General features: G+C 40.2%; 2 protein-coding genes across 7 annotated transcripts in view; one reads left to right on the top strand and one right to left on the bottom strand.

Moving 5' to 3' along the window:
* Positions 1–1,120: 1,120 nt before the first annotated feature.
* LOC109479220 (beta-hexosaminidase subunit alpha-like) lies at positions 1,121–8,073 on the top strand. Its single transcript, XM_019781138.1, is given in 14 exon segments — positions 1,121–1,567; positions 2,261–2,481; positions 2,888–2,953; positions 3,264–3,310; positions 3,666–3,776; positions 3,955–4,056; positions 4,184–4,292; positions 4,595–4,793; positions 5,105–5,188; positions 5,474–5,570; positions 5,749–5,883; positions 5,885–5,936; positions 6,184–6,379; positions 6,637–8,073. Coding segments are annotated over 14 exon segments (1,785 nt in total). The 5' UTR covers positions 1,121–1,259; the 3' UTR covers positions 6,695–8,073.
* LOC109479219 (amyloid-like protein 2) overlaps positions 7,795–18,612 on the bottom strand; it is a 27,511-nt gene continuing 16,693 nt past the window's right edge. Inside the window, exons 11-19 of one of the 6 annotated variants that reach the window (XM_019781131.1) lie at positions 17,331–17,413; positions 15,564–15,656; positions 14,388–14,486; positions 13,852–14,004; positions 13,109–13,216; positions 11,141–11,320; positions 10,800–10,960; positions 10,409–10,556; positions 7,795–10,243 (exon numbers count right to left, since the gene is read on the bottom strand). In XM_019781131.1, the coding sequence (XP_019636690.1) occupies positions 10,119–10,243; positions 10,409–10,556; positions 10,800–10,960; positions 11,141–11,320; positions 13,109–13,216; positions 13,852–14,004; positions 14,388–14,486; positions 15,564–15,656; positions 17,331–17,413 (1,150 nt within the window). In that variant the 3' untranslated portion in view covers positions 7,795–10,118. The remainder of the gene's footprint in view (positions 10,244–10,408; positions 10,557–10,799; positions 10,961–11,140; positions 11,321–13,108; positions 13,217–13,851; positions 14,005–14,387; positions 14,487–15,563; positions 15,657–17,330; positions 17,414–18,612) is intronic. The other 5 variants (XM_019781133.1, XM_019781134.1, XM_019781136.1 and 2 more) reach the window with 5 other exon arrangements.

Genomic DNA, 18,612 nt, shown 5'->3' with positions numbered 1-18,612 from the left:
AACATCACTATTCCGTATGTCCAAGGAGTATCTGAGAAACTCCGACGGATCTTCCAAAACTTCAACATAGCCACTAACTTCAAACCTCACTCAACCCTCAGACAAAGACTGGTACACCCTAAGGACCGACCTCACAAGGGTACCAAGGCGAATGTTATTTACAGACTCAAATGTGAGGAGCCCAATTGTAACAACACCTACATCGGAGAGACAAGTCGACCGCTTAAAGTAAGGTACAAAGAACATTGCCGACCTAGTGCCAACGGCTACTCCTCAGCTATTTTCCACCACCTACAACACAACCAGGGTCACTCTTTCAAACTCGAGTCCACGGATGTCTTAGACCGCGAAACACGCTGGTGGGAACGGGGTGTTAAAGAGGCAATATATGAAAGAATGTACAACCCCACCCTCAACAGGGAAGGGGGGCTACGGGTCGATCTTTCCGGCACTTGGGATTTGGCACTCCCAGCCCCAAAATCATATCCAGTTGCTTGAGTAACTGTTTTTTGGCAAATTGCTCATAATTATTATTTGTACAATTTAATATGGCAAGTTGATACTCTAAGCAATAAGTCTAAAGCCTATGTTATTCTGTAACGTTACAAGGAAACATTGTCTACATTAACTTAGTATTGTAATAACAGCAATATTATGATTATGATCTTATGCGATCTTATTTAAGCGCCATGGTACTTGGACATATAGATATTGTGTCAGACCATAATTATAACACCAGTAAAGTGAAAGAGAGGTTTCTAATTAAACAGACTCCCTTTTGAATTTCTAAACATTGTGGGCAAATTCTCAATGTGGTAATGTTAGTTACAAACGATCTATTTTGAATTGACAAAAGTAACTTCTCTAAGGTACGTAGGTGAAGTCCGTCGTGATGATTTTGAAATAGATTAGAAGCCGTTGTGCTTTTTTCTTGACTCCGGACGAGAGAAAAGTGTACTTTAAATTCACAATCTTTTCATATATCCCGAAATATTTGGAGTTAATGATATGCGTATATGTGCATCGTGACATCCGTTTCCAACTTGATCGTCACTGTCTATGTCTGATGTATACGCGCAAACTCCGGGGCCTGATTCAAGCTCTTTCCTCGGACCGTTGAACTCCCCTATGGAGAGCGCCCCAAACTGCGACAGATCGCACGCTTCTAAAGAATTACAACAGAGACGGTGCCACCCCACTTCGTTTCAACCCTCTGTTTACACAGGTTGCTGGAGTTCAAGCAAACCAGTCTGGTAACAATGGACAATTCCGAATTTCAATTAGTCAAAATGGCGCTCAACCTGCGCAGGAAGCGACAGTGGATAAAACTGTGTTCAGTCTTCCTCGTCGCCGTCGTTTTGTGCTCTTTAAAATATGCTGGCGTGTTAATCTTCCGGCGGTCTAGGTACATTGCAAGGGAAGGCTCAGACGTGTCGATACGGAGTCCAACACTAAGGTTTTCAAGTGAAAACGGGGGAACAGGTCGATACCTGGTGAGGGAGGCGGGGCACGTCTGGCCCAAACCACGACAACAGGTGTCCACAGCGGACGTGTTTGTCCTCAGAAGGTGGGAGCCAGCGATCGGTGGTGGTCATGGTGGCGGTAGATGCTAGAAATGCATAATTTGTTACCGATATCTAACTTACCGTTCTAAGGTGCTGTGTTATGATTATTGTGTTGAACGTTGTTTACCTGAAACTGAAGTGGACCGTGTCTGAAAACAGGATGTGCTGTTTGGAAGGGCGGGCGAAAAACGTGGCAGATGGTATTTAAAGAAGACAACAATTTCCCCCCAACAACCTCTCCTTGGAGAGTAAGGATGTTTCAGAAACAAGAACGCGAAAACAGAGAAACGCACTATTACAACGCAATACTAGTAAATATCAGACATGTTGTTGAAGAATTTCAAGGCAGCCCCACAAACAGTTCATTTTCCTGACCTCTGACCTTTCAAACTCTGTTACATTTTCTTAAGGAAGCTATTTATTGGAGCTCTCGATTATTGACCTGGAACTGAAAAAATTACGTTTTTGGATTACGATTTTGGTCTGATTATTTCGTTATTATTCGTTTATTCAGTAGTTCTCAGTCTCTATACTCTAAGATTTTGACAAATAAACTTTTAAAAAGTAGTAATGGATCAATGAAGGTGGGGTGCCTGGGATGCATTTACATATACAGAGTGTAAAGCAAACTAACACAGAAAACATCATTTAAGACAGACCAAGGCAAATGCATACTTTGTGTGTTATGGATACAGGGGCACTTTCAACTTCACCTATGCACCTGGGTCACAGCATTGTGAAATACTGGATCTGGCCTTTGAGCGGTATACTGAAATCATCTTCAGTATTGGTGAAGCTGCCACAAGTAGGAGGTGTGATGCTGACACAACCTGTCCACGAGAACTCAATGTGCTCGTGGTCAGCATTAAGGAGCCTTGTGAGGGGGCTTCTCCACACCTGGACTCCAAGGAAAACTGTAAGAACTTCAGACAAGAAATGGCATCAATAGGAATTGCAATGTAGAAGATTGACTATTGTGGATAAGCTAGTAAACCAAGACATATTTACTGTTATGTTGGCTCATTACAACATTTGTTCAATTTCAGAGTTTAATCTCTGCAGATATCAGGTTATGCATTTTCTGCATGCAGAACTTCAAAGCCATTAAGTTGTAGATAAAAACACAAAGTAAGCAGTACCTTACAGCATTTAAGAAAAAAAAGTTTTAGGTATAGCAGTTTCTGAACCAGTATGTCCATGATGTACAAGTTTAGCAAGATACTAGTGCACTAGTACAAGTAACATGTATTTTACATGCATTTTCCTTCTTGGGGATATTGAAAAAAGAGATGTTGAAGACTGTTGTACTGTCTGTGTTCTAGATGAACTGACAGTGTCCAGAGAGGGTGTCAAATTAAAGGCTGATTCTGTCTGGGGTGCCCTTAGAGGTCAGTGGAGCTTGATTATGTTCTTGTTCATTATGTTGTTGTCAATTTAAAAAAATGACTACACTACATTTCTGCTTATAAATATCTATGTATGCATATGGCGGTGACCCTTCATACAACAAAGTTCAAATTTGATGGTTTACATCATCGACTTGTTTTATTCTTTCAAAACTAAAAAAAAATTCTTTAAAATGCAATGACAGCTTATTTATAGTTTTTGATTTTTCAAAACTGGCTTACATGAAATTAGAAAGTCATGAGGCTGAAACTGATTTCATTAATCATGTAGAATATTAACTAATTTTTCCAGGTTTGGAGACATTTTCCCAGCTGATATACAGAGGTGAACATGATTTGGTAAGTTCACAGGGTGTGAAATACCTAAAATGCAAGCCTTATTGTAATGAATGATGTGTAAGGAATGTCATGTAACTACTGAGTGAGCAACATACATGCAACATACAGGCCACTTGTGAGAGCTGTCATACCTCTCAGACAGAGGATTGTAATGATCAATGGGATTGCTGCAGTTTGACTGTTCTGAAGGTTAGGAGAGATCTGTAACATTTATGCATATGAAATTGTACTGTATACTGTATAATGTAATTCACACAATGTTAATGCAACATTTCTTAAATGCTTAGTATTACAGATGTGTTAACTTTGTATTCCCCCAGTATATCACATCAATGAGGGTTTTCACATTTTTCAGTACACAGTGAACAGGACAGATATCCAAGACTTCCCCAGGTTTCCACACAGAGGTGTCTTACTGGACACATCCAGGCACTTTGTACCGGTCAAGTACATCCTGCAGAACCTGGTATGGTACTTCATAACATTTCTGTGGTTAGGGGCAAATGATTAGCCAGAGGCAGAATGGTACCGGGGTAATACAGATGGTAAATGTCAGTTTAAAACAGTAGAACATCACCATCAGCACATTACTAACAATTACTGAAGAATCACTGCTAAACAAATGAAACATTCTTTTTCCCCAGGATGCAATGGCCTTCAACAAATTCAATGTGTTCCACTGGCACATAGTGGATGATCCTTCCTTCCCATATGAGAGTGTTACCTTCCCTGAACTTAGTAAAAAGGTATGCTCTCAATGTACATCAGTCTCCACAAACAAAATCCCTTTCATGTCAAACTCTTCTAAATGAAAAGTATGAACATCATCTTAACTTTTTAGTATCAAGAAATGTATTTTTGTATTGTCTGCAGGGGGCATTCCATCCTGACACACATGTGTACACTCAGAAGGATGTGAGAACTATCCTGGAATATGCCAGACTCAGGGGGATAAGAGTCATGCCAGAGTTTGACACACCAGGTACTTTAGACCACTTTTGGTACACATGTAGAATCCCCGTGATCAACAGTGCCATGTAGCAAGATGGTCAGGAAGTGCAGGACAGATGGTGGCTAAAAAAATACTCACCATCAGTTATGTACAATGTACATGTACATGTACAAAGCTATATTGATGATGAGAAATCAAACAATACCTCCTCCATAATCATGACCTGAGGCTTTCATGTAATTAACATATTCCCATCATATATATTATCAATTCAAGTTCTGCTGCAGTACCAAGGTAATAAAAGATTGCCAAACTCCTGTCTTATATTCTAGGTCACACCCTGTCCTGGCGCCATGGGCAGCCTGGCCTACTGACTACATGTTACACAAAAAGTGGTAAGCACAGAGGTGCCTTTAACCCTGTCCATGAAGACACCTATCAGTTCATGGGTAAACTGCTAAAGGAACTCAAGGATGTTTTCCCTGACCAGTTAGTGCATCTGGGTGGAGACGAGGTCAATTTTAATTGTTGGTAAGGAAAACTTAGCAGTATAACACATACTTACAACTCATTTTTACAGTAACTATGCAAATATTTATGTTACTTTTTAGACATGAGGAAGTTTTTTCACCTGACCCTATGATGTTAAGAACAAAGACCATTTTATTGTATATATTAAAAGCATCTATGACAATTCCACATAGGGAGGATCAAAATCATGTTGACTGACCACATGATTGCTAAATTTTATGTATCAGCTCAGTGGTTTATCATCAGTGTTATCATGACATGATGTGTTAAGGTGAATGTTGAAAGAATGTAATATCATATTTGTTTTGCAGGAATAATCATACAGACATTGCAAAGTTTATGGAGAAACAGGGATTTCATTACTATGCCAAGCTTCAGTCCTACTATATACAGAGGTGAGCAGAGTAAAAGTAAAACGTTGATCCATTTCATAAAATGTTGATCTTCATGAACAGGCCAGAGTTTGTCCATCTTGTTTCTTTTTTTGTGCAAGCTGATAGACGAATTAATTTCATGATATAGATAAAGGTTACTGCATTACAGTTGCCTGATGACTATGTGAGTTAAGGAACTAATGGCTTGGCCACTGACACACAATCATGAGAAACAAGGCTGATGATTCTAGTATTTAATATATAAAGTCTTAACAATGACTCTCATTTTGTTTCTAATTGTTTTAGGATGATACAGATTGTGGAATCATTGGGTAAGGAATCAGCAGTATGGGAGGATGTCATTTGTTCTGGTTCAAACAATGATCCTTCCTTTCACTGTCAAGTAAGTACTGTAAACTGAAAGAATATTGTCACTATGTCCTGTTGTGTAAATGTACATGATAAGTTATTGCATTCATGGTGTAAATAATTTTCATATTCTAAAACTGAAAAAAAGGTTCTGATTGCTATTTTGAATAGATCACTATGTTCAATGAAACTTAAAAAAGTTTTTTTTTCAGCCTGAGGGGAGTGTACCAAAGAACACAGTTATACAGGTGTGGAAGCGTGGTAACTGGGCTGGGAAGATGGCACAGGTGACCCAACGAGGTTTAAGAACCATCCTGTCAGCCTGTTGGTACCTGGATTTAATCAGTACTGGGGGAAGACTGGCCTCCCTACTACAGATGTGATCCTCATGCCTTCAGTGGTGAGACTTGACCCAGTCTTCTAATTTGAACATGTTTACTGGTCACTGGTGAGTTGTGGGGTCTGTATTATTTGTCAACAAACAGCTGGATAGCAGGCAATGTTTTGGAATATCTAAACTTGGTGACTGTAACACACATGGATAATTTCCATTGTTTCACTTGTGTGCTTCAACACTTTTTCTGGAGCAGCTCCAGCAGATCCTAGAAGCCGTTGGTGCTTGATGAATTATCCATCCTTCTCTACAGGGACAAAGGCTCAGAAGGACCTGGTGCTTGGAGGAGAGGCATGCCTTTGGGGGGAGTTTGTGGACTGGACTAACCTGCTTTCCCGGCTATGGCCCAGGGCTAGTGTGATAGCTGAGAGGCTGTGGAGTTCTGAGGACACCACTGATATGGATGATGCTTCGGTTAGGCTAGGTGAACACAGATGTCGCATGGTTAGGTATGTCATTTTAAACTTTTCCTTGGCTTTAAAATCTGTCATTTGAAGACACCATAGAGAGTAACAGTAAAAATCTTTTAAGAACTCTTCTAACATACATGTAAAATGGCTCCATTCATCATCTCAGTCAAAAACAATCAATTTTGAAGTTCTCTGTACTACATTGTCTATCCCACTCATACTTTTTGTCTCAACTGGTATGTATCAAAATGACATAATCACTTGGATAATATGTGATGTTGACATGTTCTGTTTAGGAGAGGCATCCCAGCACAGCCCCTCCATCCCAGTGCTTGTCCTTTTGTACCCGTCTGAGGCAGCCATGGACAACTGGACAGAATCTGAAAAACATATCTTTTAAAAGTTAATTTCTGGATGATTTGTGAGATGACGTCAATAGTTATGAAATGGTTTATGTAAACTTTGTGTTCCCACAGAAATTTGTAAAGACTTCAATCAATAAGTTAAGTTAGAGTATGTACGTTTCAACACTTCTATTTGTATATTATGAAAATATTCTGCAACTTTGTTAGGTTGATGTATTAAGAAGAAAAAACATATTAAGATATATCAGGGTAGCTATAACACTCTCATTTGGGTGATCATTTTGTCTTGACACCAATTTTAAGCAACGGATGATTGTATTCTACCTCAGGCATATATTAATCAACAGAAAGAGCCATGTTCATGAACTGTCCCATATTTGCCAATTTCAAGTCCAAAGTCATGCATTTATATGGTACTACAGAACAATCCATATGGATTGACCACTGGCTACAGCAATGCAATGCAATGGGAGAATTTTGCTCTAGGTTTATCTGCATGCCCATAGAACATCCCACGCATAGCTTCAAACTATAATGCAATCCGTCAAAAACTTCCTCCGAGTACAACTGTGCCAGCAGGTATACAATTCCCTATTAGTCATTGAATTTGCCTGGCTTTTTATAGTCCACAAATCTCAATTGGACGTGCAGGGACTGTGCTATGGGGCACGTTGGCCTGTATATGACACAGAAAGCATTACGATGGAAAGACTTTATGTCCCAATTGAAAAAAAAAATTCCTAAAAGGATATAAAACAAGTTGAATGATAATAGTGCCTGGGGGAAATAAAATGGCTGTCACGAGTAGAGGATGCTGTATAATTTCCCTGGTAGACCCAGCTATAAGAAATGCTTGGTAAGTTCTAGATTTAGTATTCTGCTAAAGGAAGTTTTTTTTTCCAATTTTGGGTTGGGATCCTTGAAGGTGCACTCTGGCTCAACATGCACTGTATTTCAATGTACAACCTTCACACTGCACTTATGATACAATATGTAGATTAGATATTGGACTGGGTACTCGTGTAGCTTTCATGTCCATGATTCTTTTAAGTCTTAACATCAATGACACATGAATGACACCACACAGACTTGGCAGAACAACACAATGGGTTTGTTTAATGGAATCCAGGTGTAACCACATGCATGATTGTATGCTGATCTTACAAAAACCCAAGTGTCAAAGCCTTTTTTGTAAGTACTATAATACAGCCCACCACAATAAATAGTTACAGCAAAAGTAATGGGAATACCAGAAACTTTGTAAGTGAACGAACGTGTAGGGACTAGAAGGAAGCACTTGCTTGGATGCGCTTTCAACAGTGGAAAATGATTCCCTAGGAGAGGGTCGACAAGCAAGCTTGCCGACAAGATATAAGTACAAAGACTAGTCGTCATTCCAGTATGGCAGATACACGTACCATGTTCCTAAGGTGGCGTATGACTTGCAACTATAGAAGAGCAATGTCATACCCACCTGAACATGGCAGTGCATGGTGGAAGGTGTTGTATAGAGCTGTGTAGGCCATTGAGAGGATGTATACTTAGCATCTCTTTTACCAGCAAATCAAACCAATTAGAGAACTGCTAGGTGTTAAGACTAGCCCCAAAAATCAGTCCATGCAGATGTTCCAATTTTTATCTTTGCCTTCTGTGAGAAGGGACAATAAAATTGAAGATGGTGCCTACTATCGAAGCTGTAGGCTACTCTTCAAAGGCTAACAGTCTCCAGAGTCCAGACTCGTCTTCATTGATGCCAAGATATACAGGTCCCCAAGGCCAACTGGATTAAGTTTTCAGTCAGTGTGAGGTAGAAGTTAGTACAGAATCCTGTACAGAGGAACCACATTCTCACAGTGGAAATATCCAGGCAAGTCAAGAACAGCTTTAGAATAAAGGCAACAAACTTAAAGTGTTGTACATAGCAGCAAATAAACTTAACTACTGATATTAAAACAGGTCACATGCTTGAGCTAGTGTTTCTTTGAGAAGTGGCTATTCCTTGCAACCTACTTTCAAGGATGAATACATTATTGTTGGTATAAAATGAACCAGAATCTATACAATGCTTAAGTGATTAACAGTGGGTTGTATATTTGCTACTCATTATCAATGAAGTACAGGTATGCACAGCAAAGGAACTCAGTGGTCCAGCACTTTGAAAAACTAAAAAAAATCTTTTAACAGAATATAAGAACAAACTCTGTGGTAAAGCACTACAAGACTGTGATCACTCCTGTATTTCAACCTGACATACACGTGTACAGAACTTGATAACAGTTCACATAACCACTGAATAACACTTCTTCATAGCCAGGGTAATTGGTTAGACCTGTTTTCTTTAAGTAGTCACATAAGTACAAAGCACTGAGGACTGTACACATGCATTCGTACGGCACAAGACACAATTTTTTTTATAAGAAGTTACCTGCCTATTTCTCTCTTTCCTCATCTACGTGGAATGCTCTTGAGACCCACAGAGTGACCAATGTCCTTGCTTAAATACAAATATGCTATCTAAGCGCACCACCACAACACCACATATTACATACAAATCTGAAAACAATGTCCCTACAAGCAACCAAAGGAGGAGTCCCCTTTACACAGCCTGTGGCTGCTTCTTCGGGCTTCACTAAAATTAAAAAGTAAAAAATCAGCAAAAGTGAACAAAATTAAAACTCTTACAGTCGATTAGTTGTGGACAATAGCTACACTTCACCTGATATATTTTGTGATATGAAGAACTACATACATCACTGAATGCCTTTCCCAAAACAATGGTAATACTAACTACACCACTATAGGATCCAAATGTGGGTTATGGGTTACTCCAAACTGATCTATAGCATGCATTTATCTAGTACCTGTGCTAAAACTGCACCAGTCCCAGGGTTAGTTTCTTCAGTTATCAGGAAATTACTTCAGTTCTTTTGCTTTGATCAACAAGTTACCACACAAAGGCAGTTCAAACATCATTATTGCGTTTTCTTGAATTCAATTATTTCCGAAACAGAATTTAGGGAGGGGACTTCAAAAACAAACTCTGGGACTGACTTTTCTCATCAACACTCCTTTGTACACAAGACTAAAGCTGTCTTACAAATTATCACTGAAGCACTTTGGAAGCAATTGTTATTCATTTTCCTTTCCTATTATTGTGAATTTGATACATTTACACTTGATGGAAGCTGGGTTGTGTGTTTTTCTTTTTGCCGATTTATCAGTTACATTACAAAATGTCTGACAGTCATGATTCTCAGCCAATCGTCAACATCCTGTGCTTCGTTGACTCGGAAACTGCTTGGATACAGGTAAGTAGTGTCTGTGATACCACAACAAACTGGATTTCTGCTGATAAAATTGGGAGCTGCTATGTTTGATCAATTACATGTACATCCCGCAGGCTAACACGGTGCCTACTGCTGCGACTGCTCGAAGTACTTGTACGTGGGGTTCTCATAGCCATTCTGCTGCATCTTACTGACGTGACGCTCCTCTGGGGTCATGCTGGGGTCGACCTCCACCACCGCATGGTTCACACCTGTGGAACAACAGAGAATCTTAGAAAGACTGACTTTCTTTCTTCTGGACTACTATAATTTACAATACACATTCAAGTCATTCTCATTTGGTGTTGCCACTGCCCTTTATTTGGCATCCCACCTAATGTCAAAATGACAACAGAATACACATGAACACTTCTGACCTGGTTGGCGCATGGGGGCATGCTTCTTGCGCAGGACGATGAGGGCCACGATGATGATGACAGCAATGATGGCAGCAGCCACAGTGATGGAGAGGGTGGTGAGGTTGGTGATGTTGCTCATGTGCTTGTTCCACTGGCTCTTCTTCACCTGCAATAACAACAACAAGAGTTAGAGCCAGCTCAAGGACGTAATATTTGATGGGAGTTGTAACAAAGCACAGTACTAGTCATACATCAACAGTGATCACATGCAAGCAAGCAATTGCTGGTATACCAATGAGGGCTAGGATAAACACACTTCACAGTTAAAATTATTATTTCCTCTAACCCTCCATTACAACTGCACTGGTTTCATTACTTTTTTAACACAAGCCCATGGTACATGACTTACAAAAGATGCTGCCTGTGGAGGTCTGTCAGCCTTGGATGCAGCAAACTTCTGCAGGTGCTGTGGGGTCACGAGAACCTTCTTCTCAGCCTGGCCCTCTCCCTCAGCATCTTCATCTTCCTCATCATCTCCAAAATAATCCACCTTGGCAGGCTTGTCATCATCTGTGGAATACAGGTCACATGTTTCAGTCTCCTACAGGCATCTATAGCAAAGTTTTCTCAAAGAACTTTGGAGTAGTAGATGATGGTTCATGCCTGTGTCCACTGGACCATGTGCGAAACCCCATTCTTCATTGAGCTATACATCTAAGTTAACAGCATGAAGTCTGAGTCAGTACTGACCGTCCTTAAGGATGTCGTTGATGCGCTGGTCCTCCAGGTCAGGAATGTCCTGCTCTACCTCCACAGGCAGGATGCCGATGGGGACGAGTGGCTCCGGCCTCTGGTACACGGGAAGGTCCTCAGGGTTGATGATCTGCCGGTCAGCCTCCAGGTCCTGCTTGGCTCCAGTCAGCAGTGGGTCTGCGCCATGAACAACAAAGGGACTTAAGTACACATACACATGTGTACATGTACACTTGTATCTGTATTATACACTATACAAGTTGTTACAACTATAGCAATACATGTACATGTAACTTTATTACTTAGAGGTGACCATGCATTGATATGCTTTCCTTGTCTGCAATTTCAAAGTACATGTATGATGTATTAGTAAGTTAAAATACTGCCTTGTGGGGAAAAGATGCTGTTATTACATGGGCTGCAGGGATGTTTCATCCAGTAAACTGGGTGAACAAATATTACAGATTAATATACCATCATGTGTGGGAGCTACATGTATTAGCAACACTTAAGCCATGCTTCATTATAGCACATATCACAAATACTCGTGTACTGCTGATCATTACTGAATATAATCATTCTAATATTACAAACAACATAAATCAGCATATCTATTCAGTATGCAGGAGCACAAGATGAGCACATGCACCATCAGTCAAGGGTACATACAAACTGAACAGTCACAAGCATGTGACAGCCACTTTAAATAGATGCTGCTTGTCAGCATGATAATGATAAACAAGCAAGATAAAACACAACAAAGAGCAGCATATTTCTGAGAATATTCAAGCTTTACCTTTTCAGTTAAGTGGCCAAAAGGATTGTGGGCTGATTCTTATCATTTTCATATCATACATGATGTATATTGTCATCTAATACTAGTAACATGTTATCCCTTTTCCTCTTTAACTTTCATGGCAAGTTACAAGACTATTATTGTTGTGCCATATTCGGTAGTTAATGAGTTTTGTTGTGTGCAACCATAAAAATAATGTATGTTCTTGTACCCTTTTCTAAATCATGGCAACTTGAGTAAAATGGTCATCCTAAGAGGATGGATGAAAACAAATCGCTTGCTAGCATGCATTAGGAAGCATCATCAACTCTAAGTAAATTGATCTTTGAAATAATGTCTGTGCAGCTAACTGAAACAGGCCCCGGACTGAATGTTAGTATGCAACACATGTAACAAAGGGGAAATGATGGTCTATGCTGCAGGCAAAACATCAGTTAGTGCTTCTGCTGGACTGGCTGTGACAACACAGCACAGGAACAACCACAGATAGATGACGCTGCTGTACATCACTTCCATCACTTGTCAGGAATACCTGTTAGTCGCACTACAACAAAGGGAAGAACTATCAAGACACAGAAAGTAAATGAGTGTCTCTACTGAACACTGATCACAGGGGAGCTTAATGCCAACGTCTAGAGTTGATGGAGATGGTCTTCGGGGTTAAAAGAAAACGTCAGATGTACAAAGGGAAACGTCTTTTTTTTTCCAGACACAACAAGCATGGTAGCATGCCAGGGTCTAATCAAGACCACCTCCCTTTGGTTCAGACCATCCTTTAAAAATCAATACAAAATCACAGATAATGGGACAATCTGGGCCTGGGTGATTTTTGGTCAGACTGTTCACTGGCACACATCAGATCCAAAAGTACCACTTTGGAATTTTCTTTACGTACAAAGCAGTAAACAAAAATGTTACATACTTATTTAGGGTAGTAGCAAACCCTTACAAACAGAGATTTATTGTAGCATTTGAGAGTTAGTGGCCTTGTAGATTCATTTGGCGTGTTTATGCGGATCAGGGACATTCTGTATACATGCCCTCAAGCACCATGTATACAGCATACATGTGCATTGCACACTGAGGCAATGTTGTAATAATAATAACAATGGGTTAGTGAAAGCAGCATTAAGCGTGCTGGATGGTTCAGTAGAGACTGGTTCATTTACCGCTCTTTGGTGTTTTATTGTCTTTGGTGTTCTCTGTATCTTCCTCCTTCTCAGAGGACTTGGGTTTCTTGGGGGTCTCCTTCAGTGGCTTGTCTGGCAAGGTGACATCTTTAGAGCAAAGGCAGGTAATCACATCAATCTACATCCATGTACAAGAATGATAACATGGTCTGCCATCATGAACCTGTGAAGACTTTCTTTATAGTAAGAGATACCTGAAGAGCACCCTGTTTATCGTACAAGAAATCAGTACAACACAACTGACCTTGACAAGTATTGGATATTCGAAGTGTGGGTTAATGGGAAAAAAAACAGCAATGTGAGGTGCCTTGTAGCTGTACTGGCATTATTGGCAAATATTCTAGAGACTTCGTGGCACCGAAGAAAAAAAAATGGGCGTGTCTGTTATCAGGAGAATAATGTTAACTTAACAGGACTGTTTATGTACAAGAAAATTATCCCTTTGGATCATTCTTATTCCTATGGATGAAGGGTATAGATAAGACAGCAACAGACAAAATTAAGGAAGGTCAAAAATAACAAGCCATTTAAGAATCAAAACCAGTCTGAAAAGACATCAACAGAATCAAAACTGCATGCCCTGATCGCAACAGGTCAGTAACTACCAAATTGTATCCAGTAGTGAATGACCCTGAGGATTATGAGGAAACAGCTACCACCTGGACCATCATTAAACAAACTACATCACTGCACATCACGACACAACACGGGGGGTGCATTACCACTAAGAGTTGTGGAGTCATCATCCTCGGGAAGCTGTGAACCTAAGATTGCCATGATTTTCTCATCTATCACAGCCTGACTTTTGTCGGATGGTAGAGCGGTGCTGTCCAGTATTTCACTGATTTTGTCATCTATCTCCTGAATGCGGGATGCTTCATGAGGGAGGGAAAGAACAATGTGGGGAGAAAACACAGGTGAGCAAAGGAAATGACACCAAGCAGATGGAAGAGAACACAGGACATTCATGAACAGGTGACTTCACTGACATGAAGATGTGGACCATGAGTATGACTAAATAGATACTGGTGCTGCATTGCGTGTTTACTGTGGAGGGGGAAGTCTTACATCTCCTCCGGTGGTGATGTTTGTACTACAACTGTCATTGGCTGCCTAACATTTAATGGTGCCTTACATGTTGCAATCTCCATTACTCTAGAAATGACCTTGTTTATGACTCTGATCTAACTTTGGTCGGAGCCAAGGATTCACCAAGATGACCTAGCTGTGTGCCATTACAGACTGGGGATGCAATTACCATCAAGGTCAGACGAGGTCTGTCCATCAGGGGTCCCGGGGCTTGGAGTATTGCCATCGGGGTAATAGGATGAGTCATACTCATAGTCATACTCCTCATCTAGGTACATCATGGAAGCAGTGGGAGGGGAGGAAACAACATGAATGAACATGAGGAAGTCATGAAGCTCACAATTTGTGGTTGATTACACCCTCTTGATTTAGTTAACCTTGCCACTGAAACACTTGTGTTGTAAATATGATGTACAAGGGAACTGTTTCAAAATGTTAAAGATGCTGATAATATTTGGAGATTAAAGTTGAAAGAGGACAAATTTCCAAAATGACAGACGAAAAACGGGAAACAAATTCTTCAAAGATCTTCTGCTACATGGTTGACTACACAAACAACATAATTGAAACTGATCCATTCTATGTTAATATCACCATGCCATTATATGTAATCAAGACTTGTCCAAATTCTGTATGCAATACAACCACAACCTGTGAAGCAATCACAATGACACAGAAAGGGGAGGGGATAATGGAGACCTGCAGAAGGGGTGCCTCCTCCTTTCCAGGTCAAAGACAGTGGAATAATCAATATTATATTGAGGACAGTTATTGAGCAGATGGGATCTGTGATACTAAATGGAATACAGACGATGACTCAAACATTATTGTGGCAATGTAAATAAAATGTTGTTTCAGGTTAACTTAAATTTTTTGTCGCATGTTTTATAATGCGACAATGTTGTTTTGAACTACTCTTTGCTACAATGGAAATCTGCACCACATACCAGCCAAGTACAATCAATCAAAACCTGGTGAACTGATTGGAGGCTGGAAGTCTAATCACAGCCTCTTTGAAAACTACCACCCACGCACTTGAAGCAGCTATGATTTAGCGAGTTTTCAATTTCTGAGTGGCTGAGGCATTTCTCCAGAGAAGATGCTAGGATACAAATGAGTCTCCGGAGTCCTGACACAGGTCTGGATCACCTCCACAACAAGAAATGGGGGAAATCAGCACTGGTATCTTGGTGCTGTAGATGTTTGGCACAATGCCTGTCTTCTTCAAGAGCCTACACAATTTTGCTCCTAAGCCAGGATAGTGAGTGAGTGAGTGGATAGCTCCAGAGGTGAATTCTATTCTATATAAACACAAATGGACCAAGTGTGGAGGAAAAGTGCCCACCATCCTTGGAGGATGAGATTTTGTCCTTTGTTGAAGGCTGCATGAAGGCTTGCACAAAGTCCGTCTTCTGAAACTTCTCTTGAACATACACTTCTACAGAGGGTTGAAGAGACAGCAGTTTTGAGTAAGATACTGCATAAACTCACAGGCAGCAGTCAGACGGAGATATGTCTGTGCCTCATGGGAGTACATGCATTATTGAGAAATTGCATGCACGGAAGACAGAGCTGTTGGATCGATTCACATACCTATGTGAAATGGTTATAAAATGAAGGTAGGAAATAGTATTCTAAGACAAGAAAGCATATCTGGACTTAAGAAGGCCGAAGTCTACGTCAGTTGGGCATGCAAATATCTTAGACTCTTAAACCTTTAATCAAACAGACAACAAAACATGGAAGTACACAAATTAGCTGTGTTCAGGAGTAGTAAAGGTCTTGCTGAAAAGCATGATGGTGAAGTACATTACCGGAATAAATTTCATTTGCACTACATTCAACGTTACAGGCTAGAAATTAGCACAAGACACGCAGAACGTCAGGGACATACTGGCCGTCATCCAAATTTGCAGTCAGACACCCTCTGGATGATTCATCCTGAGACAACTGCTGAATTTGGAATGTGGGTGAGGTGACAGGAGCAGTGTCTTTGATATCTAATGAAGCTCAAGGGATCTGACACTTCACTTCTGACAGGGCACACTGTAAGCCATTGCACATAACAACACCACAACTGAAGAATCCCTTGGGTGGATGATGCCAATAAATAAAAATGAAGTCATAAAATTACGTCCCATAAAACACAGATGAGTAATGAACGTGAAGGAAGGATTATTGTGAATGCTTCCTTCAACTACAAAGTCAACTCCGTTATATGTGTGGGTGTGAAAAAAAACATTAATCCTCTCTTTGCTATGGTGCATCTCAATTTAGGATCACCCAGGTCTGGCTAGGATCCCCTGGGGCTACAAAACTGGCCAGAACATGACAGAGTTCAACACTGCTACATTAAAGTTTTATGCCTTCATCAATTTTCAGGCAGCGGGAGGTTATTCCCTGTTTGCTGTTGTATGGTCTCAAGTCCAAGTTCAGCTGAAAGTCATGTCTAATTGCATCTAGCAGAGTTTTATTACTTTCTATATACGAGATAGCCTTTATGTACTTTGAGAAAAGATATCTGCCAGGTCAGACTTTTCAGGTTAGATAGAAAAATAGCTACATTCTGTAGACAATGACTCAGCAAAAGGGGAAAATTTATTACAGGGCGAGTCCTTGACAAATTACTTATCCATGTGGTAATGACAGAACCCAACAAAGGTACTGTTGCTATTGCAAAGTGTTCTAAAGCAGAAATTGGATTATCATGCCTATGTAGAGTTGGGTGGGGAGGGAAGGTCATCCAGTAGAATTATACACCAGTCAATGCAGCCCTGTACAAGTTGTGTCTTTCAGCATCAATGAAACTGTTTATCTTTTGCTATTTTCTTAACAACGTGCAACATTCTCCTTGACTCATTTAAATTTGATTGGACACTTTCAATCTTATGTAGACCAAGCTCTTTTCTGAAGAAAATAATACAAGTTTACTCTAGTAGTCACCATACAGCACCATCTCTAACACATAATAAATCATTAAGTCCACTACTAATGGTGGCTTTGAAATTTCTGACCAGGGCAATAGAACACATGCAGCACGCTGGTGCATGGTGTGTCAAAGTTTCTTTTAGATGGTTAATCAATAGAAGGTGTTAAAAGTTGGCCAACTCACCCAGCTCTGGCATGATCTTCTTGGCAATGCTGGGCAGCCTCCACAGCAGCTGAATGCTCTGGTTGATACGCTCATCAATCACTCTGCAGGGGAAATGAAATGGAAATTGCAATTTCTCTTGTTTTGGGCAAAAGTGTGGAACAAATTTACCCTGTGTCCATCTGATGTAACAAAACATGAAAGATGTGCTGGTCCTGGTGTTACCACACAGTTAAAACACTTGCTACTGGCCCTCTATTTCCTTACACAATATTGAGCCTATCAGAACTTTTTGTTTTGGACCAGTTTCATAATTTTACTTCTGGTATTTCCTGAGCTATATTTAACACATCATTTCATGACCTCATTGACTGTGGCTTTGCTCTATGTTACCTTTATTTATTCTTATGGCATATAGCATCAAGGTATTTCTTAGTGATGGAGAAACCATTCTAAAGCTGTCACTGCCAGTTTGTATGTTAGATAAAATCTTCCTCCACTCTGCATTGTTAATGGAAGCTTACAGTACAAAACTGGTACATGTGACTTTCAGCCAGGCTGTGATAGAATGTCCATTTCCTCCCAGAGGCCATTTGTTCTACCTGGCCTGTGGCTGGCTGACATTCTATTGATTTTTGCCCCCAGCTTGGGGGAGGCCCATACACCACCAGGGGCAAAAATCTATCAGGTATGCTGGCTGATGGAAGGTGACTTAGCACATAGGGGAATTATTTGGCAATAACGGGGCACTCTACTGCTGCTTTGTGCCAGATTAATGTTTCTTTTTTCCTTTCCTGCCACCTCTAATAAGTAACTCACAGACTGTTCTCACTATGTCTACCTTCTGGTGATAACCTTGCAGTAAAATCTACAAACATTTGCAATTACAAAAGGCTATTAAAAACTTTGTGTGGAAATTCATATTGGCATTTTAGGGTGACGTTTACATTAAAGTGTTTGTTGTAAGAGCTTCAAGATCAGAAGGGGATAATGTTATACTATTTTACAGGAAGGATTCTTCCAGAAAGACAAAATGACCCATATTTTGGGACATTACACACATCGTGGGTGTGAATGCTCTTCGATTTCAATCATTTTCCAAAATGATTTTCATAAACTTTTAAGAGATCTTGAACAGTTTGCCTTCAAGGGAATGCAAGAGTAATTTTGTTTTTGTACAGATAGTATGCGATAACAATAAATGTTCAGCAACAGACTGAACATTACGTCTTTATCGCTTCATTTCATAAAACTGTTCCAGCCCAAAGACATCAGACAATATCTGAGAATGAATAACTTAGTT

Source organism: Branchiostoma belcheri, unplaced genomic scaffold (genome assembly GCF_001625305.1).
Source record: "Branchiostoma belcheri isolate BF01 breed outbred unplaced genomic scaffold, Haploidv18h27 scaffold47, whole genome shotgun sequence".
In the NCBI taxonomy this organism is placed as follows: Eukaryota; Metazoa; Chordata; class Leptocardii; order Amphioxiformes; family Branchiostomatidae; genus Branchiostoma; species Branchiostoma belcheri.
This window is presented reverse-complemented; position numbering and strand designations above follow the sequence as displayed.